General features: G+C 38.7%; 1 protein-coding gene across 2 annotated transcripts in view; it reads left to right on the top strand.

Annotated features, from left to right (window-relative positions):
• Positions 1–24,406, top strand: part of SH3RF2 (SH3 domain containing ring finger 2) — a 180,249-nt gene that overhangs the window by 102,050 nt on the left and 53,793 nt on the right. The window contains exon 6 of one of the 2 annotated variants that reach the window (XM_007473828.2): positions 15,529–15,588. The exons of the other annotated variant lie outside the window; for it this stretch is intronic. Coding sequence (XP_007473890.1) covers positions 15,529–15,588 — 60 coding nt within the window. The remainder of the gene's footprint in view (positions 1–15,528; positions 15,589–24,406) is intronic. 2 annotated transcript variants of the gene reach the window in all.

Consider the following 24,406-nt stretch of genomic DNA (forward strand, 5'->3'; position numbering starts at 1 on the left):
CAACCTAAAGTGTCAGGATCAAAACTTGGATCAATGTGAAGTATTCATGGGATGGGATTTTAAATAGATAGGTAGGAGCTAATTAAATTGGGCTTCAGGAGATCATTAAAATTAATCCTACCTAACTTCTTATTTAGAAAGAATTCCCTAGATGCTGAAAGTCAATTACACAGGAAACAAATTAAAAGTACTTTTTAGTAACCATTGCTAAGGATAAGCTATGAAGAATTACATTATCTGCCCTGTGTCTGAGATATTGATTTAGTTGTAGGCATAAAAACTTATTCCCAACATTCTTTATAATCTGTCTTAAGTGGCTTGCCCAAGGTCACACCATTTGAAGAGGGGGGGCAATAGTGTTGGTCCAGAGGGATTCAAACCCTGCCCCTACTACATGTTAGCTGTGTGATCCTGGGAAGGTCCTCAGGCAGCTCACTAAGATTTATCTACTAAATTTTAGGAGGAGCCTAATCTGTTGGATAACCCAAGGGAAAAGAATGTGGAATGTTTTTCTCTGGAGGACTTCAAGCAAAGAATTTTGCTGACCTAACAGTTTTTCCAGGTCCCAGCCTGTCTACCACATACTTATGGAATGCCTGCATTAGTTGTTTAGAACTGATAATAACTTCATGAGGATCAAATCAGATAATGTATATAAAGTGCTTTAGGAATCTTAAAGAGCTCATATATCAGCTATGGTCATTTCCCTTGCTAGAAAGAGCTCCCCCAACCCCTACTCCCAGTTTTCAACTTCACTCTCTGTCATTTCCACCAATTTAATTTCATACTTTTAGTCAGGGAAGTATTTTCCAGTTTCTAGTCTGTTTTTAAAATATCTCTGTTCCCTGGAAGATGAACTCAGTAAGGTAACAAGATATCAGACTTGGAGTCAAAAGATCTGGGTTCAATTCCTCTTGGACAGTCAGGGACCTTAGATAATCTTAAACGCTTTACTTAACATTTTATTTCTGAGTTGACAACAAGCTGGAAGTAAGAATAGAACAAGGGATAGGCGGGGGCATCGGAGTGTTGGGAACATTTGGTACTCCTCGAAGAGGCAAAAAGTACTAGCTGGGCCAGTCAAAAAGTATTCAAGGCCAACTTTGCCTACTTGACAATTTTATCAAGACCTTTCCCAGCCTTAGACCCACTGATGAAATATATAAATTAGTTATTCCATGCTGGGATCTGTTCAGGGCTGATAACTTCTAGGTGTTCCCTTAGCTCCAAGGTACCCCTCTAGATACATACTTCTGACTTCCTGATGTTACTGGCTGGTTTTCCATCATTGTGTTCTCAAGTCAGGAAAATGAGTTGTTATCCTCTTCCCTCCTTATATGCTGCTTATCTCTTCCCTCCAGCCTATTCCCAAATCTTCTGGGCCTCATAGAACTCAGTCCTGTGGCATAATTTGGTTGTAGATTCTCCATCCTGTATTGTGCTTCAGCCCAGAAGAAAATGAAAGGAATTGAGATTTTTTTAACTTCAAGAAGAGAAGTCTTGCCAGTAACAATAATTTTCCTTTAACTTTTGTTGTCCAATAACTTGATCAAGCAGAACAAGGAAAACTGAGTACTAACTGTAGAATGAGGAATTTAGTAAGAAACAAGGAATTCTTTTTCTTGAACATACAATTTGTTAGATGCATGACAAGAGGGAAAAACCCATGCAATCTTTTTCACTTTAAAATCACTTTTTCATTGTGATGCTTTAAAAAGTAGAATAAATGCTCATTCGATTTCTCGCCATCCCTATTTCTAGATTCTTAGTTGAGTGATTTTTTACTATGACTATGCAAGGTTGTTATCTCATTTTCCATGAGGAAACTGCCACAAATATAGAGGTTAAGTAACTTATTCACAGTCATCCAAAAAGCTAAAGACTCCATTTGGAATCAGACTTGCAACCCCTAAATATTTTATCTAGTGACTTCACCCACTGAGAAACACTGCCTTAAGGTATCAGCTAACCTTTTAAGAAAAGACATAAGCTGATATTAGCCCACTGAGATAGAATCAAAATTCCCCCATGATTTGCTATGTGCCTTTGGGCAAGGAAGGTACTTAGCTTCCCTGTTGATCAGTTTTCTCATTTGCCAGGTAAGATAATATTTACCTGCCAGGGGTACTACATGGATTAATCATCTAAAGTTTATCTCATACTTTGAAGAGAAGTTGTGTTGTTGCCATTAAATAATGAGTGTCATTTTTGGTTTTTATTCATTTTTTTAATTCTATATTCAGCTCCCTACAAAGCCTCAGGAAAGTGATCTGAAATTCTTTTTCTTATAATTTTTCTGCCTTGCTGATGTTTTTTTTGTTTGTTTGTTTGTTTGTTTGTTTTAATCACTGAAAGTGTGTTCCATAGCAGCATGGTCTAAGGTTGTCTCTGTACTCATGGTATCCCATTACATTCTTGTAGGCCATGGTTCATGTTGTAGATTATATTCCCTCCTTATCTTTACCAATCAATCAGGTACCACTGCTTCCCTGGACTCACCAGCCAGAAGTGTTCTCTCTCCTTCTTCAAGTTGTTCCCTATCACTCCGTTAATCTCTCCCTTTCCCATATCACATTCTATTTTGTATCATCTTTATTTGGAGCCACACTGCATGCCCTTCCCCTCCAATAGATAAGCTACTTCATGATCCTATTTGGGGTTTCCTGTGCAAAGATCCTGGAGCAGTTTGCCATTTCCTTTTCTAGCTCATTTTACAGATGAGAAACTGAGACAAACAGGGTTAAATGACTTGCTCAGGGTTGCACAGCTAGTGTCTAAGGCTAGATTTAAATTTAGGAAGATGAGTTTACCTAACTCCAAACCCAGTGCTTCCACTGTACCACCTAGCTACCCTTGAGGGTAGGGGTGATATTCTGTTTCATCTTGGCATTCCCACAGCTAAGGACAGAAAATTTGCTTAGTGAATGTAGAATTTCTAGAAGCCTAGAGAGAGAGTCAGATGAGACCTTAGAAGCCATTTACTGGAATGCTTTTATTTTATAACTAAAGAAACTGAAGTTCAGAGAAACTGTTCCCTTCCTTACTCAAGAGGTAGTTTGAAGGATAATTAGGTCACTCAGTGGTTAGAGAGTCAAATCTAGAGACCAGAGGTCTCTTATCCCCAACTCACTTATCCCCAATTGTCCAGCCCTTATCACTCTTCTGCCTTGAAACCAATACTTAGTATTATTTCTAAGATGGAAGGTAAAGGTTTTTGAAAAGAAGAAAAACCAGAGTTTGAATGCAAATCCAGTGGTGCTCTTAGGTTATAACCAAGTCTCTATTTCTGATACTTCGTTTGACTTTAGTCTAGCCTTACAAACACAATAATATATAGTAGCAGGGTACTCCAGAGAAATCGTTTATTGAGCCTGTTTAGAAGTGGGGAAACTTCTAGACGAACCCTTTGGGTTTTTTGTGTAGACAGTGACAGAATTTTAGCAGAGTCAGCATGGCTTCTGATTTATACCCAGAGGCTAACTGTCATAAATAGTCATTCACAGATATGTTCTTATTTCATGTCCCTGAGAAAAAAAAATGAGAGGGCAGTAGGGGGCAGGAATGAATATTTCAGAATAGTCAAGTTCAGAGAAAACTTCACAGAGGAAATAGAATCAAAGTTGGACAGAGAAAGAAAAGACTTCAATTGGCAGAGATAGAGGGAGAGGGTGTAGAGAAAGACATTTTAAAAAGGAAGAACCTCCATAGACCAAGAAAAAGAGTAAGGATAGGGGGCAGGTGAGGGGCATTTCAGCAGAAAAGAACTTCAGCAGAAATAGAAGGAAAGTAAAGGGGGAGTCCATTATACAAAGTTCATAGTTGAAGGGAAGGACCTCAATGAACAGAGAAAGAGATTAAGGAGAGGGGAAGGGAGGAAGAGAAGGGCAGAAGTCTATTCTGGAAGAGAAAGACCTCAATAGACACATATGGAGGGTGAAGGTTATAAGGAGTAGAGATCACATGACCAAAGACCTAGAGACAAGAATGGAGAATAGTGCGCTCCATCTGAGCTGGAATAATAAATAGAAGAGGGACATGAAAATTAGAGATTGGTTGTGAATAGACCTTGAATGCCAAAATCAAAAGTTTCTACTGGGAAACCTCTAATGGTTTTTGACCAGAGTGAAATAAAGAAGTGTTTTAAAATAGAGACCTAGAAAGGGGACTTACTTCAAGGCACTACTATGGAGGATAAATCAATCAATAAACATTTATTAAATATCCATTATGGACACTAAGTTAAGTGCTGGGGTTACAAAAAAAAAAAGGCAAAAGACAGCCCCTGCCCTCAAGGAGCTCATAGTCTGATGAATGGACAGAAGAGAACAAGATGTATTCTCTAGATTGAATTAAATGATCATCTGGAAAATCATCTAGATATGTGATTCCATAAGTTTAAGAAACATCACCACTACAAGTAGCCAGGCAGCACATCAAATAAAATCATTAGAGAAAATCTTTGAGGGTTTTAAAAAGCAAGGATAGCAATAGTTAAAATTAAATTAAGGCTAAGAATGCTGAATTTACCTTTGTCAAGAACCATCCAGTAAATCCTCCCCTCCCCCCAAAAATTCCCTTTCTCTCCTCCCAATTTCTAGAGAAAAGTGACTAAATATTTTGTTCAGCGTTTTTAACACCTTGGGGGTTGGAAGTATAATTCTTGGACTAACCTAAAGCAAATGGAAAAACCTGATGTTTTTCCCATGCTCCTTTTCTAGCCTGGGTCTGGAGTTTTAGTAAAGTACTTTCCAAAAGTAGAGCTCTTTGTAGAAGTCACTGTGTAAGTGATTTGTAAATTGTTTTGTGACCTGTGTGTTTCATTACAAGATGGGGGCTTTAGGGAATTCTTGGGCAAGCAAACTCCTTCAACCAAAGCAGATCTGCACCTACTCAGCAATTTACCATCTTAGAGAGTTGCCAGAGGGCAGAGTCTGGCCCAGGGTCACCCAGCCAGTACAAGTTTGAGTATCTAACACCCTCATCTTCTTGACCCTATCCTAGCTGTCCATCCACAAAAAGATGCTGCCTCTCATTTGTAGATAACTGTAGCCAAAGGAAGTAATGGAAGGAGGAGGAGGGAATAACCTACTCTGAAAAATCCTTCATTTAGAAAAATGAAGGAGACATTTAAAAGAGGGAGACAGAAAGATGGAGAATTATCCATCAATTTAACCAGTTATCTAATCAGACTTCATAGTCCTCTCTTGGAAAGAGCATCTGCCCCAGTGACCAGCCAGACAGGTTTTTCCTGGACAATTGAAAGCAACTGCAGAGAAATCATGGAGGTGGAGGTAGTGGTAGAGAAGATGAGTGCTAGTCTCAGTTGTGTTCCACAAGGTCCATCTGAACCCTGTCCTTCCCTCAAGGATACTCTTCAGTTTTACTCTCCAGAGTGCCATGTTGTGGGAGACATCTCCCCCTGCCCATCCTGAACAGCAACCACAGCCAACTCTGTTCCTGAAGATCAAGCAGAATCATCAAAGACGGTGTCCAAAAGGGATGATGTGTGTAGAAGCCCCTAATCCAGGCTCCTGAGGTAGGAGAGCAACGTGTCTGCCCATTCAGACACCGCGCAGAATTTCCTTAGCTACACGAGCTTAATCTGCTGAGTAACTAAGCTTAATTTGACTGTGGCCACACTGGAAACCTGTGTGCTTTCAGCACAGCATTCCAGAGAAACCACAAGCCTGGAGAGACTCAGTAAGGTCTTCTAAGGAGAAAGTAGATAATTAACCTTGATTCAGCAGTTCTCTCATAAGATGTACAGCCTTACATCATCACTCCAATTAATCCTGGCGTTTTGTCCATTGCTGAAACCCAAAGTGAGTAGAAGATGGATCCGGATCTGTCCCCAAGTTTGTTCATTTCTTCTAGTGCAGAGGCAGAGGCAGCACCCCTGGCCTTGACCCTTTACCCCGTTACCCCAAAAGTAGAATTAAACTTCATTTCTGCTATGGCACACATGCATTTGCCAGACATATGTAAAGAACATAAAGATGACCTTTCTAGCTGCTAAAGTGGTCCCATGTTACGCAGCCTTATTTTTTTAAAAAACCCTTACCTTATGGTAAGAATGGTAGAATGGACACTGAGTATTGGTTCCAAGGCAGAAGAGTGGTAAGGGCCAGGCAATTGGGGTTAAGTGACTTGCCCAGGGTCATGTAGCTAGGAAGTATCTGAGGTCACATTTGAACCTGGGACTTCCTGGCTCTAGGTCTGGCTCTTTGTCTACTGAATCATCTAATTATCCCAATAGGCAGCCTTATAAAATAAGGACTAATGTTTATATAGGACTTTAAGATTTTTCAAAGTACTTTACATGTATTTTCTCATTTGATCCCCATAATCCTTTAAGCAAGGTACTGTTGTTGTTCCATTTTACAGATAAGGAAACTGAAACTTGAGATAAGTCCAGTAACTTTCTTAGGGTCACAACAGATAAGGACAGGATTCAAACTGACCTTTTCTAGACTCCAAATCCAGCATTCTAGGTATAATATCACCTGTTCAAGCAGAGGGAATGGTCATCTATCCAAGAGACCTGCATTAAAGTAGGAGTTCTTAACCTGAGTTCCACAAATAAATCTGTGAATAGATTTCGGGTGGTCTGTGAACTTGGAGGGGAAAATAAAACTTTATTTTCACTAGCCTCTAACTGAAATTGATAATTCCTTCAATTATTTAAAAATATCATTCTGAAAAGGGGTCTGTGGGCTTCACCAGACCCCAAAGGAGACCATGACACACAGAAAAAGATAAACACCTCTACTTTTATTTAAACTCTTACCTTCCATCTTAGAAGCAATACTGTATATTGGTCCCAAGGTAGAAGAGCGATAAGGGCTGGGCAATGGGGGGTTAAGTGACTTGTCTAGGGTCACACAGCTAGGAAGTGTCTCAGGCCAGATTTGAACCAACACTCCTCTTTTGAGAGTTTAGACTAAATGATCTCTCAGGTCACTGAAAACTTGGAGAAACTCAGTTTCTATAACCTTATGTTCAGATTGCTATGGAGTTAGGGTAGGGCTGAGAGTGAATCTGATTTTATTTAGCAAGCAGGCTTTGATGTTGTAACTGTCCTTTTTAGCATAAGAAAAGATCAGGTATTGAGGTTGGGTGGGTTACTATGGCAATCCTAAAAGCAGCACCCCTCTTGAGCAAGCTGCTGCTAAGAAAAATGGGATGTCATCAAAACCCTTCATTATTGCTTCATAAGATTTAGACTGTGCATGAATTTTCTCCCATAAAACAAAGATCTTCAAAAGGAGCAGACCCCCAAGAGATCGAATTTAAAAATAAAGGAAAAGGGGCAGCTGGGTGGCTCAGAGGATTGAGAGCCAGGCCTAGAGACAGCAGGTCCTGGGTTCTAATCTGGCCTCAAATACTTCCCAGCTGTATGACCCTGGACAAGTCACTTGACCCTCATTGCCTAGCCCTTACCGCTCTTCTGCCTTGGAACCAATACACAGTATTGATTCTAATTCTAAGATAGAAGGTAAGGGTTTAAAGGAAAGAAGGAAAAGATGTTCCTTTAATTTTACATTTATGAAATAGATAAGATATGCTATTTATTTCCCCCCTTCCTCACCTCCAAATTATTCAACTTCAATGGAAAAGTTCACAACCAAATACATAATAATACACTATTTTCATGTGAAAAATAACATCTCTAAAATGTATTTCCTGATTTTTTTTTCTACTTCTGGGGGGTATGAGAAAGTCATAGCTGTGCTAGGACTTCCCCAATGGATTGTTCTCAGATCAAATTCACAGAAAGGACTATCACATTTTTTTCCCTTCTTCCTTTCCTATGCCTTTAGGCCTGATGGTAGCACCTACAAACATTGATTAGAAAACATGGTATTCTTTCTGTTCCAAAATGCCTCCCAGAGTTTCCTTACTGAGAGAGTTGATAACTGATGATGCTCCTGTTACTTATGCCGGACCTAGTAACTTCCCATCTCACTCAGGACACTTACAGACTGCGTAGCTCCAGCAATTCCCCAGCAAGATAAGACGTCACCATGGGCCATCCCTGGTCCTCTTCCAGTCACTTAACCTCTCTCAGCCTCAGTTTCCACATCTATAAAACGGGGATGCCAATAAGAGCACCTGCCTCCCAGGGTTGTTGTCAGGATCAGATGATGTAATGCCTGTAAAATGTTTTGCCAAACCTTAAAGACTCATATAAATGCTAGACCTTCTTAAGAGTCCCCTTTGCGTTGTCCGTCCCCGGAGGAGGGCTCACCTAATTCTGTCTGAAGCGCTCCAGGGAGATGGAATCCACTAAGCCTGAAACGCTAGGAAAGTTTTCCTTCTGTCAAGCTGAACTATGTCTCCTCGTAGTTTCCCTCCATTCTTGCCTCTGATTACAGGGGGGGAGGGGGGGTCTGATGTAGAAGAGGCATTTTGGAAAGGTGCAAAGCTGAATGCGAGGTGTTCCCATGTCTGCGGCATTCCCCTGATTGACTAGTGTCGTAAGCCTGTCACAAGAGGAAATTAGAGCAGGCTGGTACGACTTGCTCTTTATGAACACATGCTCTCTTGAAGCAATCCCTGCTTCCCTTTTTAAGTGCTCATAAACCACTGTTTTATGGAAGCTACATAGGCAGAATGACCAGGAATCAAAGTCAAGCTTACCAGACGGTAGTTTCAAGGATCTGCCCTCTTTCTCCTGGAAATGGAGGCTTTTGTTCATCGCCAGCCAAATGGCACCTCTCCCATTTTCCACTATTTTTCAAAAATAAGAGCTCAGCAATCATATCTACTAGTTCTTTCTGTGCCCTGAAATGTGGTTTACTGTCCAGGTATGGTGAATTGAATTCATTGGAGGCAACTAAAGAACCCTCTTTACAATTACCTGTAACCATTTTCATTCTCTACTTCCTGATCATTCTCCTTGAAAGAGAAAACAGGCAAAAATGGAGTTGAGTTCTGCCTCTCTCCGGGATCTAATATCACCATCCTGTTCTCCACAAAACACAACCTGATCTATCTCTTTTGTCTCTTTTTTTTTTGCACCAAATAAAGATTTGAAAGACCCCCCCCCCATCATTAAGTATTCAAAACTTCAGTCTCTTCTGGGCTTTAGAAATGTGATTCCCTTTTCCTTTATTTTTTAATTCAGTTGTATTGAATTTTCAAGTCCGTATTCTCTCCCTCCTACAATCCCCTTCTGCACCCATCGAGAAAGCAAGAAAAACAATTTGCATTAAAAGTATGTATAGGGGGCACAGCTAGGGCACAGGGGAAAAAATGCCAGGCCTAGAATTAGGAGGACCTGGATTCAAATCTTGTCCTCAAATCCTTCCTAGCTTTGTGACCCCAGTTGCCCACCCTTGTCCTCTTCTACCTTAGGATTGACACTAGAACTCTAGTGCAAATATTAATAATATGTAAATAAGTCTTGATCAATGACACATGTAAAACCCAGTGGAATTGCTCATTGGCTATAAGAGAGGGATGAGAGGAGGGGAGAGAAAGAGCATGATTCATAGAACCATGGAAAAACATTCTAAATCAGTTAATTAAATAAAATTTTTCAAATTAAAAAAAAGTAAATTAGAAGACTAAGTTAAAAAAAGAATTGATACTGGAACAGAAGGGGTTAATTTTTTTACTATATTAGAAATTAAAAGATATTACTTATTAATTTACTTAAAATAATAAATCCATCACATATTAACATAAATATTTTTATTAAAATAGCTATATTCTCCAAAACTGGGGAAAAGGGTTGCATTGTTTTATATGTTTTTCCATAAATCTTTAATAATTGCTTTAATAGAATTCTCAATTCTCATATAAGGCCTCTGCTTTCAATCTTTTTTGATATACTGTTTTTGTTTAAATATATAAAGAAAATACAACCTCACATGGGTATGTAGTTGAGAGAGGGAAGATTTTTTAATAGGTAAATAATATCTTAGTATTGTTATAAAAATAATTTAGTTTTGACATTATAGATTGCCTAAAAGTTGGAGACTCTCAGAAGTCTACCGACCAAATACTGACAACTCTAATAGGATATTATGACCCAAGATCAAATCAGAGATGGAGGCTGGGAAGTAGGAAACAAGGCATGGAGATGGCTAGAGAGTGATGTGGTGGGCCAAAAACAAGGCAAGATCACAAAGAGAGCAAGGTCATAGGATCATAGATTTAGAGTTTGAAGGAAGCTTAGAAGTTATCTCTAATTTCCCAGTACCCCACATTTTACAAAAGAGAATCATAAAGCTAATAAGTGCCTGAGGTAAAATTCAAACAGTTCTTACAGGCTACAAATCCCATACTCCATTGACTTCTCCACCCACTCTTCAGAGAAAAGAGCTTTGGACATTCATGGGAGATGCTCAGGGAAAATACTCAAGCTTAGGTGATAGATAAATATTCGTTGATTATAGATCTAGAGCTGGGAGGGAGAGGTCATCTAGTTCAACCCTGTCCTCTTACTGAGGTTCCAGAAGGTGGTGGCATACTTAAGGCCAGAGGTGGACTTTGACTCCAGTTTCTTTGATGCAAGCCCAGATCTTTTCCCAAGATGAATGATTGACCCAAAGAAGGACCCTCAGAAGAGCAAAAGAAAGCAATGGAAATTATCCAGGAAACAGGAATTAATCAGTTATGTCCAAGTCACAGAAAAGTCAAAGGATGAGGAGTAAAACACTGGATTTATCAATTAGTAATTGGCAGCCATTGAAAAAGTAATTTCAGTAAAGATGTGAAGTGAAAAACCAAGTTGCAGGGGGGTTGAGAAATGAAAAGGTAATTAGAAAATAGAAAATAGTAAGTACATGTAGGCCATTCTTCCTCATAGTTTGAAAAGAAAATTAGATATCAGTGAATGGCATGGTCAAAGGAAGTATCCTTTAGGAGAGGAGAGACCTTATGATGGTTACAGTTGTTGGAAAAAAAGATGGAAATAGAAAGGAAAGATAGGAGCAGTCAGGAATGATTAATGAGGCCAGCTACCAAAGGAGGCAGTAAAGAATGGGATCAGGGGCAGAAGTGGAGGGATTGATCTTGTCAAAGAGAAGGACCACCTCATCTTCTGAGACTAAAGCAAGGGAAGGGAGGAAAGGTGAAGATATAAAAAGGTTTTGAGGTGTGAAGTGAGGGAGATGAAGGAGTTCATGATGGATGGCCTCAATTTTCTCAGTAAAATAGAAGGCAAGGTTATTTACTAGGGGTCAGGGAAAAGAGAAAAGGTGAAGGGTGACATTTAGAATTTGAGTGGTGGAGGAAGTTTAGAGCAAATGCTGTTCAAAGTATGATTGTCAATAAAAGATTTTAGGAATATTGAAACCCTCAAATATGAAAAGGAGAGGAACGTGGAGGTCAGTAGATAACAGTAGCAAGGACTTGGACAGGTTCATAAAGATAAATAAAATGTCCTTCAAAGGAGAGTAGGTTCTTGAAGAATGGTGGCAGGAAGATTTAGAACAACAACAATATAGTGCATTACGGTTTGCAAAAACAGTTTATAATTATCTCATTTTATTCTCAAACCAATCCTGAGAGGAAGATGCTATTAGTATTCTCATTTTTCAGATGAAGAAACTGTGGCAGAGACCAAAACACTTGCCTGTTGTCACATAACTAGAACATATGTGTCTGAAGCTGAATTTCCCAACTTGAGGTCCAGCATTGTACCACATACCTGCATTGTTAGAAGTGACAGTGAGGAAGAAGTAATATGCCAACTTTCCCTCCTGGACAAACACAGAAAAATGAGAGGAGTACCCAGCACTGGTGCTGGCAAGGAATGAGTTACCCTCAGGAAAAGGGTCCTAGAAAAAAAGAGAGTATGAATGGAAGTGATCTAGGAAGGAAAAGACTAGAAGGTAACACTGGAGCTGACCCTTGAAAGAGACCTAGACAGTTGAGAGGTGAAAGTTAGGAAAGAGAGTATTTCAAACTTTGGAGACAACTTCAATGAAGGCATGGAAGCAAGAAGTAGAATGTTACAGATCGCTTTTTCTTCTATCATTGTCTTCACCAATATATCGTGAGCTCCTAGTAAGTGGGGACAGTCTTACCTTTCTATCTGTATCTTCAGTGTTTAGCATAGTTCTTTCCACATAATATTTGCTTAATAAATGCTTCCTTTCTTTCTTCCTTTTCTTCCTACTTTTATATATGGGGTACAATGAATAGGTAAGTTTTGAAAAATAGAGCATATGAAGGGAAATAATATAACCTGGCAAGAGAGAATGAAAACATTTAAAAGAACTTAAGATGCCAGGAGGATTTGTATTTTATCCTATAGACAACAGGAAACCACTGAAGCTTCTTACATGGGAAATGATATGATCAGACTTTTGTTTTAGTTTTTAGAGACAGCCAGTGGTCCAGTGGATACAGCTGTTGGACCTAGAGTCAGGAAGGCTACAGCAATAGTATTAGGGAGAAGTGATAAAGGCCTGAATGAGAAAAGAAAAGGGTGTGAGTTTGAATAAGATGTTTTGGGGTTCAAATCAATAAGACTTGGAAACTGATTGAATAGGAAGAATGAGGAATTGAGGAAGATTCCAAACTTGTAAACCAGAGTGATTGAAATAACAATGTTTCCCTTGACAGAATGAGTGAATTTAGGAGAATAAGTGGATTTAGGGAGACAGATGAGTTCCATTTGGGGGCATAATGAGTTTGAGATACCAGTGGGAATCCAAATGGAGCCTAGAGTTCCTGAGAAAGATGAAGACTTCTTAGAGTTGGAAATATGTGAAATATGGAGTCATTTGCATAGAGATGATAACTCAAATCAGGGGAGATAATATATGAGAAAGACGATAGAAGAGGGCACAAGACACAGCCTTAGGGGATGCTCAGTTAGGAGAACATAAACGATTGAGAAAGATCAATCGTATGGGTTAAAAGAGAACTAGGAAAGAGAAGTATCATAAAATCCAAGTAGGAAAGAATATTCAGGAGAAAGATATAGACAACAGTAGCAAATGAAAAAGGATGAAGACAGAAAAACCCATAAAATTTAACAAGAGATCACCAGTAACTTTGGAAAGAATAGTTTCAGTGGAATGACCCTCAGTTTTAGAGGACTCATAGTTGTCTGAGCAGATATTCAGTAGGGTAGGGAAACAAGTAAAATGAGAAAGGAAATTTAGACCTTGGTGTACAGGAATACAGATGTGTACATGCATAAATATACATCTAACTGCATAAGCTCTAGTTTCATATGGTCCAAGTTCAGTCATAAAGACTGCAATAATCATTACAACATGGCTCATTTTTCTCCCACCCAGAAGTCTCCATGGGAAGGAACATCAGAATCTTGTGTTTCTCAAAAATCCAGCACCCGATGAGCTACTGGGGGCCCCAAGGAATTAACTAGGTATATGTATATTAAAATTTGTCTAAGCAACAGAGAAGGGACCACTGTCCTAGTCTGGTTAGCAAGGAAATCATAATAGTTCTCTTTATAGTATGTGCTGTTCCTCCCCAAACCTCCATCCTAGAATTGTATCATATAATACTAGAAATACTAGAAAAATTCAACTAACTACTCAGCTCCCCACCTCATATACTTGTCCTAGGGCCAGTCTAGTCACAGCTGCCCTCTCTCTTCTCTGTAGGATCTGTTTTTCCCTTGCTCTAACATCAATGACCTTATCCCAGATCTAGGCTACCACCACCACCACCACTATCTTTCAGCAGGGTCCTATAACTACCAGGAACTCAGGGAACCTTCACATTTGTCCAGCTTTGCTGCTTCCATTGGCTGTTGCCAACTCGAATTCTTCTTCCCCACCATAATCCTGGAGGGCCCATTTATCTTCCATGAGGCTCTTTCTGCTAGTAGCCCCTGTTCATGGCTTTTTATTCACCTGTGCCCTAACATTTTCTTTCATTCTATACAGAGGAAATGCCAAAGGGCTTTGCAGATCTTGTAACTGCTCAAATTCTTTAATCCTCTTTGTACATGCCCTTTACACACACACACACTGGCATATATACATTCATCAACACTTTCTGTGGTTCTTTGAAAGTTTTAATTGCCTAAGATTTAACAATGTGACCTTGAGCAAGTCACTTAGTTCTTAGGAATATGTTCTTTATATCCCTAGATGAGTCAAGTAACTTCATGTCTTAGTTGATTTCTCAGGTTTTTCATAACTCTAAATAACATGTTTATATAAGAATGGGGTTTCAAAAGAAGAGATGGGGATACCCAAGATAAATCCCCAACCAATATATTTCCAATTTTCTGAAAGACTAACCTTGGTAGCTTTAGGAATTTTAGACTCAATACCTCCCATCTGCTTAATGATCCGAGGCCTCCCTTAGAAAGAAATACCTCCACCCAGACCACGGCTTCAGCCCAAGGAAGGGCCACTCCTGCATAGTGAAATCTCATCCATATATGGAAGAAATATGTACCTGTCAGAGCTATATCTGCAAGCCCAGTACCAACAGATGACAAGTGACCAGCCTACCCTCAGGGCTGTCAGAGAAAGGGTTGATTGAAGATAAGTGACAAGCAGCAAGGTGTCAGTCATAGCAAAGGCTGCAGCATGTAGAGTGACCCACCTAAGGAGGGAGAAAGAGGCAGTAGAAGAAAAGCTTGTAGTCAAGGTCCTAACATTGAAAGATGAGTAAGATGAGAATAAAAGGAAGACCTATAAAAAAGAATTGAAGAGAAAACCTTCATGGACCTTCTTAAAATTCAGTTGTACATCTGACTTTAAGTTATTTTTATTGATTCTTTTCCAACCATGGTGAAACTGGGAGAGATTATGCTAAAGATCAGAACCTTGAACTCAGTTTTTATTAATGAACAAAATAAAGCCTGATATGCAACTCTTTAGAAACAGATAAGCAAAGAGATACTAGGTGAATAACCATTTTAGCTAGTAAACCAAACAAGGTCATAGAAAAGTTGGGGGGAGGGGAGGGCATGGAATACAAAGGAATGACAGTGGGTGTGGTGACATCTAGATTTATTCATCATTTGAAATCATTCCCTCCTTTCCCTCCCTGCCTCTCTTCCTTAAACTCTTGCCAAGTCTGAATTTCACAGAGCCAAAACCAAACTCAGCACCCTACCCCATGTCCCATGTTAATGAATTCAACAAGACTTCATCATAAAATTATCTATAGATCTAGAATTATGAAATCTTTGGGACAGTTGTTGACAGATTACTAGGAGTGGGTGAAACCTTTCTATCCTTGGCTTGGTGGAAAAGAGAAATCTTTTAAAAAGAATCAGAGAATGGATTTTGAGAGACTTTTCTGAAGCCTTTTTTATTCTTTTGGGAGACCTATAATCCTTAAATTATCTCTGTGTATCCTGTCTTTGAGATCAACATCTTTTCTTATATGGGAATCACATATTCTTTTAATGTTATTGCTTTTTTATTCAGTTATTACAGTTGTCCTTCCCTATTCTTTCTTTTGCTTCTTTTGCTAGGCTTAGTACTAGTTTTAAGTTTTCTATTCTACAGATAATGTTTGCTGTACAGGCTACATATTCTGCTTTCATAACTCTTATTTCTCTTTTTAACCATTCAGGAACATCCTGCTGTGGTTCCATGCTCTCTTGGGAATTCACAGTGTTCTCTGCCTTATGAGGTATTGATTCATTTTCCTTTATCTTTCTATATTTATTCATAAACGTCTATCTTGCTTAACTAATCTGGAAGCCATTTCCCCTTCTATTATTAATGTCTTCCCTACTGTTTTGTCTACATATGCTCAAAGTCTTAAACTGAGTATTTTTTTACCCAAGATCTTCAGTAATTTTCCATTTTTTTCCATTATTGCTCATTTTCTGACTCCTTCCCATTCAATTGCTATTTCCCTGGAGACTGAACCTCAAAACTGTAAGCCTCTTCCCACACAAAGCAATTCATATTTTACTGGCTTTGGCCTCTATGCCAAATGCCTTTAAGGGGACAGAACTGGCTCCAGTTGGATACCAATCCCTTTTCCTTAGGTTTACCTAGGAAGTATCAAACACACTGGGCAGCCTATACCAGTCCCCTCTATTTCTCAGTTCTCTAGCTAAGTACCATTATGATTCAGATCCAATCCACACTGAAGTCCCAGCCAGAGCAGAACCCTCTGCCTTTTGATTTTCTGTAGCACTGAGAGAAAGGGAATACTATGAGGTCTGTTGCAAGCCCATGGGTTGGCTTGTGCAATTCTGCCAAAGGGTGTGAGCCAGCAGAGGAGAGAGTGCTGAGTGCATATATTTGGGATTAGGAATTAGGCTTTTCTGCTGTTAGTTCAGGGATTGTTTTTTTTTTACTTCATTAAGGTTCTTGGTTTTTTAGAGCAGGAGTATTGCTGTCTGCAAGCCTCCTGAGTACAACTCAAGTGAACTTAAAATGGGAATGAGAAAAATTTAGCAAAATAAATAAAAATCAAAAAAACACATATAATGTTCATATGTAATTTTCCAAGTTGATATGTGACCCAAAGGAGTCCTTATGTATGGTTTAATGGCTCCATTTCTCTTTAAGTTTTATTACATTGTCAGAGTATGGAAATGGCTGAAATTGCATATCACTTGTGCTTAATTCCTATTTTGCAGAAGCTTGAGAGGTTATAAAGATCAGAGAAACTGTCTAGTTCTAGTTGTTCTCCTGACTGCTGAGGCCTTTTTAATTATCCCAAGCTTCAATTCCCACTCTGTTCTGAATTCTTGACAGTGGAGTAACTCCATCATGACACTTTTATTTGTAATAGTTTTGTATATTTTTCATCACTTACCTTTGTCAGTCATGTTGTTTATAAGGGATTGCTATGCATCCTTCTCTTCTAGCCTGAAAATACCTAGACGAAGCACACAGTAGACACTCACTTAATGCTTTCTATGTTTATATAAAGTGAGATGTTTGCAATAAGATGTTTCTGGGAAAAGAGAGACAGAGAGCTATTGAATAACACAGTTGTTCTTGGGGTCTGGCCTCATCTCGTGAGTAAAAAGACACCAGAACTTTGAGGGAAGGGAAATGCTAGAAGGGAAAGAAAGAATGTAATTAGAGGATATGAAAGAGAAATAATAGAGAAGATAAGCTCGGTTAATGGAAGTTCAGAATACCATGCTATATAGAAGCCTCAATACTAACAGTGCTTCAGAGGAGATTTATATTTTTTAATGGAAAAAATTATCTCTACCTCTCTTAAAGTGCTATTTTAAGGATTTATGTAGTTATATGCATGTATATATACATATGATATATATACATATGTAATTCACACATATATTTATATATAATTAACACATATATTTATATGTATTTTAGATGTGCTTATTTTGTATATTTATATGTACATAAGTGTTTAATGGGTGCTAGTGCTTTGTAACTGAAAAATACTAAACAAATATAAAAAAAAATTGTTAAATTTCTTATGAGTCATCCCATTCAGCTAACTTGTGTGATCACCCTGTTTAATCCAGTCTCTTGATTCATGTCTACAACTTTTTAGTTTGATCTCCTCTTTTTTCATTGTCCAACGGCATAACCCAAGTTATACTTCTTTATTCTTCTGGCCTCTTGGATTCTCATCTGTAATTCAGTCTATGATACCTTCCTGATACTGTCCAAGGTTAGCTAATTACTTTATTGAACAGGTGTCAAGGACATAGTCTTAGAAGTCAGAGGATCTGATTCAAATCCTAGCTCCTCTAATTACTACCTTGAACAAATCACTTAACTTCTCTGGATGTCAGTTTCTTATTTGTAAAATGATGAATTTGAACTAAACCAGATTAAGTTCTAACCCTGTTTTAAAATCTATAATCCTATGATAAATATTGTTGAAACCTTTAGATTCCATAAAATGCTAACATTGAGTATTTTAGACTTCCCTTCTTTATAAATGACCTTTTGTTTAAAAGTAGTGAAGAAGTACAAAAAAGAGTGATTAGGCTGATAGAGCAGAAAAAAGAAGAGCAATATTATAAGTCAAGAGAGTTGGCCATCAAAAAGAATGAGAATGGTGGTAGGTCAACAATGTGGCTACTAGAATAGTAAAGCAGATGAATACTGAGGAAAAAAAAACATTTTATTTGGTAGCTGAGAGGACAGAAGAAAATAGTTATAGTAGACAGGTTAAAAATGGAAGCCAGATTGCTAGGTATTGGGAATGAGTAAATGGTGAGGGAATGATTGCAGAGAGTATAATTTACTCTTTATAGAACTCAATCTGTAAAGAAAAGGAAAGACAAAGAACAGGCTAGCAAGAATAGCAAGGTCACTAATACACTGCTGGTGGAGTTGTGAATTAATCCAACCATTCTGGAGGGCAATTTGGAACTATGTGCAAAGGGCTTTAAAACAATGCCTATCCTTTGACCCAACCATACCACTGCTGGGTTTGTACCCTAAAGAGATAATAAGGAAAAATACATTTATAAAAATATTTATAGCCATGCTCTTTGTGATGTCAAAAATTTGGAAAATAAGGAGGTGTCCATCGATTGGGGAATGGCTGAACGAATTGTAGTATATGATGGTGATGGACTATTATTGTACTCAAAGGAATAATGAACTGGAGGAATTCCATGTGAACTGGAACAACCTCCAGGAACTGATGCATAGCAAAAGGAGCAGAACTAGGAGAACATTGTACACAGAGACGGATATATTATGGCACAATCTAGCATAATGGACTTCTCTACTAGCAGCAATGCAATGATCCAGGACAATCTAGGGACTTATGAGGAAGAACTCTGTCCACATCCAGAGAAAGAACTGTGGGAGTAGAAACACAGAAGAAAAACATGATCAATCAATTGGTTCGATGGGGATATGATTAGGGTTTTGATGTTAAAGGATCACTCTACTGCGAATATGAATAACATGGATATGGGTTTTGAACAATGACATATGTATAACCCAATGAAATTGCTTCTCAGCTCTGGGCATGGGGAGAGAATGGTGGGAAGATTATGAATCATGTAACCATGGAAATATTCTAAATTATAAAAAAAATTTTAAGGATAGCAAGGTCAGGAAGAAGGTGCTATAGTAGAAAGAAACTCAATATATTTATAGGTGAAGAAGATGAAAAAAACTTCAGGGGAGAAACTGAAGAGAGAGAGAAAGAGAGAGAGACAGAGACAGAGACAGAGACAGAGACAGAGACAGAGACAGAGCACAAGCACACGAATGATCCATCAGTGAACACAAATGATCCATCAATGAACTAGATCCAAGAGGAGCTGGGTGATTGATCAACAAGTATTTTTTAAAACACTATATGCTAAGTACTGGAAACACAAACTAGAACTAGAGGAAAGAGGTTCTCAGAATTCACAGATTCTTTATTTTTAGATGTGAAATGGACCACAGGGGTCATCTAGTCCAACCTATGCCTGAACTAACTTCTGTCCTTAAGGAGCTCGTAATCTAATGGGGGATACAACATGCAAAAAAAGGCATATTACAGAAAGTAAGGCATATCCAAGATAAATAGGAAAGCATTAATTTAAAAAAAAAGGCACTGAAATTAAAAAGTGTTGGGGAATTTTCCAGTAAAAGGTGGAATTTTGATTGAGACTTAAAGGAAACAAGGGAAGTCAGTAGGCAGAGCTAAGGAAGGAGAGAATTCCAGACATGGAGGTCAGCCAGAGAAAGTGCCTGGAGCTGAGAGATAAAGTGTCTTATTCAAAGAATAGCCTAGAGATCAGCATCACTGGATTGAAGAGCATGTGGTAGGAAATAAAGTGTAAGAAGAATGGAAAGCAATCTGAAAGAGGGGGAGCCATTAGCAACTGCAGGGACCAGTGGCAGACTTCCTGTAGAAGGTGGAATTCGAGCTGAACCTTGAAGGAGAAGAGAGAAACTATGAAACAGAGTTAGGGAAGCAAAATATTCCATACATAGGGGGATACGGGGGATACTGGAGGCAGCTCATGCTAGCTAGCAGGAGTCAGCTGTTAAACTTTCAATGTGAGCATTTATATCTTAGAAATAAGCAGATGCTACAAATCGAGACTTGACCATTTGTTGACTGCAAGAAAGTTTGACTTAAGAAAGTGATAGAGAAAAATATTAATAATGTAGTTTAAACTCAAATATGTGTTATGCTTTTGTAAATAGCATTGTTAAACATTTCCCAGCACACCCCAGCGGACAGCCAATGCAAAAGGAGAGACATATAATATAAGTAAGAAATAGCAAGCAGGCCATTTTTGCTAGATCACAGAATGTGTAGAGGGGAGATAAAGTGAAAAAAGACTGGATAGGCAGAAAAGAGCCTGGTTAAGAAAAGCTTTCAGGGGGGCAGCTGGGTGGATTGAGAGTCAGTCCTAGAGATGGGAAGTCCTGGGTTCAAATATGACCTCAGACACTTCCCAGCTGTGTGACCCTGGGCAAATCACTTGACCCCCATTGCCTAGCCCTTACCACTCTTCTGTCTTGGAGCCAATACACAGTATTGACTCCAAGATGGAAAGTAAAGGTTTTTCAAAAAAGAAAGAAAAGAAAAGAAAAGCTTTCAGTGTCAGAGGGGTTTCTATTTGATCCTGGAGGCAATAGGGAGCCATTAGAACAGGGGGCACTGTCAGATAAAAGCTTTAGAAAAATAAGTGGGATGAGGAAACTAAGTGGTTCATTGCATTGAGAGCCAGGTCCAGAGAAGGAGGTCCTGGGTTCACTTCTGGCCTTAGGCACTTTCTAGCTTGGTGACCCTAGGCAAGTCACTTAACCCCCATTGCCTAGCCAATACACAGTATTGATTACAAGATGGAAGATAAGGGTTTAAAAAAAAAGAAAAAGAAACTTTGGCAGCTGAATGGAGGAAGGATGTATTGGAGCAGGGATAAACTTGAGGCTGGGAGATCAGTTAAAAGGCTATTGCAATAGTCCAGCCGACTGGCCACAAGAGCTCATATTACAGTGGTGACTGTGTGAGTGGAGAGAAGGGGCCTGTGTTAACGATGGCACAAAAGTAGAAACAACAAGATTTAGCAAAGGATTGGATACATGGAATGAATTTAAACAAAAATGTCCAGCATGAGAGACTAGTAGAATTCTGCGTATCACTAAAGTAAAGCATGAAGAGAAGGGCACAATGGGAGAGGAGGTGGTCTTAGCCAAGTGAAGAGCCCCTCATGAAGAGACTGGAAGGAGGAAAAAGATGAGTGAAGGAAATTTTCAGTGTCTTTGAGGTTAGGGAGGAAGGGATCAGAAGGAGCCTCAGTCATTTTGGGAAACCAAATCACCTGCCGAGGGAATATTGTTAGGAACTAGAGGAAAGGGGTTCTCAGAATTCACAGATTGTTCTTTTTTAGACATGAAATGGACCACAGGGGATCACCCATACCTGAAAAATGAATGCCTTCTACAATGTTCTCAACAAGTAGTTTCCCGACCTTTGAAGGCCTCAGGTGAAGGGGAAACCCATTCATTCCCAAGGTAGCTCATTTCACTTTGGGATAACTCTAATTATTAAGAAATTTTTCCTTAGGCCAGACCTAAATATGGTTTTTGGGTTCCTCCCATTGCTTCTGGTGCTGCTTTCTGATACGAAGTCTAATACCTCTTATATATTATAACTCTTATAAATGAAAGGTTCTTTACAGCTCTTTGTAGGGTAGGAGAGAGTAAGAGATGAATAGGAGTGTGGCCTCACATAATAAAGGCCCAGTGGAGGTTAGAATGCAGAAATTCTAGGCTGCAGTTTCACTTTTTCTGAGATCAGACATAGCAGCAGCTTGAGAGTAAGTGTAGAGAAGGCAGATATAATGATGGCACAGGGTTAGGCATTAGCAGGGCAATGGGGGACAAAGTAAAGGACAAAAAGAAAAGGCATGTTGGAATAATTAACTTTAGGGTCGACATTCTCTTTCTGTGAAATTCTTTTGAATTTCAATTTGGGACATAAATACCACCACCACACTGCCTACTTATTCCCCACTTCCCAAGGAGAATGGTATTTATTTTTAAATATAATATTTTCCCAATTACATATAAAATGTAACATTTGCCAAAATTTTAAGTTCCAGAATCTCTACCTCCCTCTCCTCCCTAAGGCAGCAATCGACTTGATTTAGGTTATACTTGTATTATTATGCAAAACATATCTCCACCTCGGTCATGCTGCAGAAGAACATATTAAACAAATATTAAAAACACATGCAAAAATGAAATTAAAAATAGTATGCTTTGATCTACACTCAGACTCCATCAGTTCTTTTTCTGGAGATAGATAGTGGGAATGGTACTTGTAATGAAGACTTCAGAGATAGGTATGAGCATGGAATTATTGCATGATCAGAGACTACCAATTTAGGGGGATAGCTTTGAATGAAAAACATGAGGCACAGGCTCCCCCTAATATCAGGACAGAAAATACAGGTGCACAGTAGACTGGAAGGGGTCCCACTAATAGATATTTTCCTTAAGAACTACCAATGATTTAATGTGACCTTGCAAGAAAATTATAAATATAAGCACTGTCAGAGTTGGTTGCTTTTGCTCCGCATGAATTGCTATGACTTGAAAAGTGAGGGTTATAATAGAAACTTCCATGTACCCTAACCATGAAGCCAGCATTCACCATTCCCATCCTGGGTGCCAGCTGCTAAATGCCAATCTATTTTTGAATCCAACAGACCCTTTATTTCTGAAATATATACATACTGTGATGTAAGTGGAAAGGAGAAAAGGAAATGGATGAGTTGACAAAAGTTGACTTTGTTTTTATGGCATCTTACTTGGGGTGATATTGGCAAGAAGCCAAAGTCAATGCTGGGCTCTGCCCATCAGTGGAAGCCATAGAATACAAAAAATAGCCCTAGCAAAGAGCCTAGTATTTCTGTTCAAGGGCCTAGCAGCCCACAGCTGATTTTTTTTTAGAAAGAAATTTAGTCATGGAGTCAAAAGCAGATTTTAGAATGTCCCAAAGATGGAAGCCTCCTTGTTTAACCTCAAGCCACCATAATCACATCCATTGCTAATCCTTTCCTCATACCTACTCCCCTAGTCATTCTGTCACAAGGGTTCTTTTTGACCTTTTTTGTGTCATAAACCCCCTTTGACAATTTAGTGAAACCTACTGATTCTTTTTTAGAGTGCTATTTTTAAATAAATAAAATAAAATATATAGAACTAAAAAGGGAACCAATTATATTGAAATATCCTTATCAACATTTTTTTAGAAAAAAACAGTTTCACAGACCCCAGGTTAAGAATCCTTGACATTTTAATCTCCCACTACCCCTAATTTAGGAAAGTTTCCCTCCTGAATGCTAGCTGAGGACTTGGATTAAAACTGTGTAGTCCAATAGTTGGACATTTTTGTCTTAGCCCTCTAATTTATAGGCTAGAACAATTCTAAACCATTTTCAATTTCTAGGAATGAAAGTTTTTCTCTTTTCTACCCCTTTCCTGTCTCTGCCCCTCCCCTCCCCCCCAAAATACAAAAAGATAGACCATTCCCAAAGCCTGATAGTAAACACCTTCTGGGAAATTTTATCCCTGTCTCATAATTATTCATTCTGTTTTTCCTCTATTAATGGCCCTAAATAGGGCACACTAATAGAATAAATATTCTAGGTAACATTTTCTACTATAATTTTTTCTCAGTTATTTTAACACCAAAGTAAAGGGAGTCAATCATAAATTATCCGCAGCTGGTGAACACAGAATATATCTTTTCTCTAGGCAGCTGCTACAGTTACCAGTGCCTAGAGTCTTGAAGGCTTGGAAAGAGCACCTGAAGATGTGTGAATAGGAGCTAACACTACTGTCTACTTTCAGCAAACTCAATTTAATTAAACACAGTTTCACAATGCAAGTTTAGGATTATAGCTTTTGATCAATAATACCCACTGGTGAAAAATCACACCAAGGAAGAAGGAACATTTCTTCCACAAAATTAACATCAGATGGACACGGAATATGCAAAGGTATCTACCAATAATAAGCAAAATGGAAAGAATTCTTTACATCATTGTATTAGAACTGTGTTTTTTAGCTCTTCTGATGGGTGTTTTATGAGTTCTGCCTGAGAGACCCCATCCTGACAGTTCACAATGCCTCCCTTCATTGAGAAAGATAGATTAGTTCGCTTTCTTGGAGAATGTTTTTACTCTTGGGCAAACAAACATCACTTGTCTGCTCCCTGCTCATAAAGAACAAGGGGAGGGCGGATGAGGAAGGGGGCAGCTTGAAGATTCTGCTGGCACTGAGACAGACACTGATAGAAAGAGTGATGAGTGTGGCAGCTTTAGGTGATGACCTCATCTAGAAGTTGCCTCTTCCACAGAGAAAAGAAAAGAGAGACAATGAATGAACTTTATACTCTGTTGCTTGAGCTATTGTGTATAAAGTTAGGGCTAAGTTATAGCAAGCAGTATGACTATAATAATAGCTTAAAATTATGCAGAATTTTTCTTCTGAGGACTTCAAAACTGCTTCCTACAGCCTCACTT

The sequence above is a fragment of the Monodelphis domestica genome, chromosome 1, assembly GCF_027887165.1.
Source record: "Monodelphis domestica isolate mMonDom1 chromosome 1, mMonDom1.pri, whole genome shotgun sequence".
In the NCBI taxonomy this organism is placed as follows: domain Eukaryota; kingdom Metazoa; phylum Chordata; class Mammalia; order Didelphimorphia; family Didelphidae; genus Monodelphis; species Monodelphis domestica.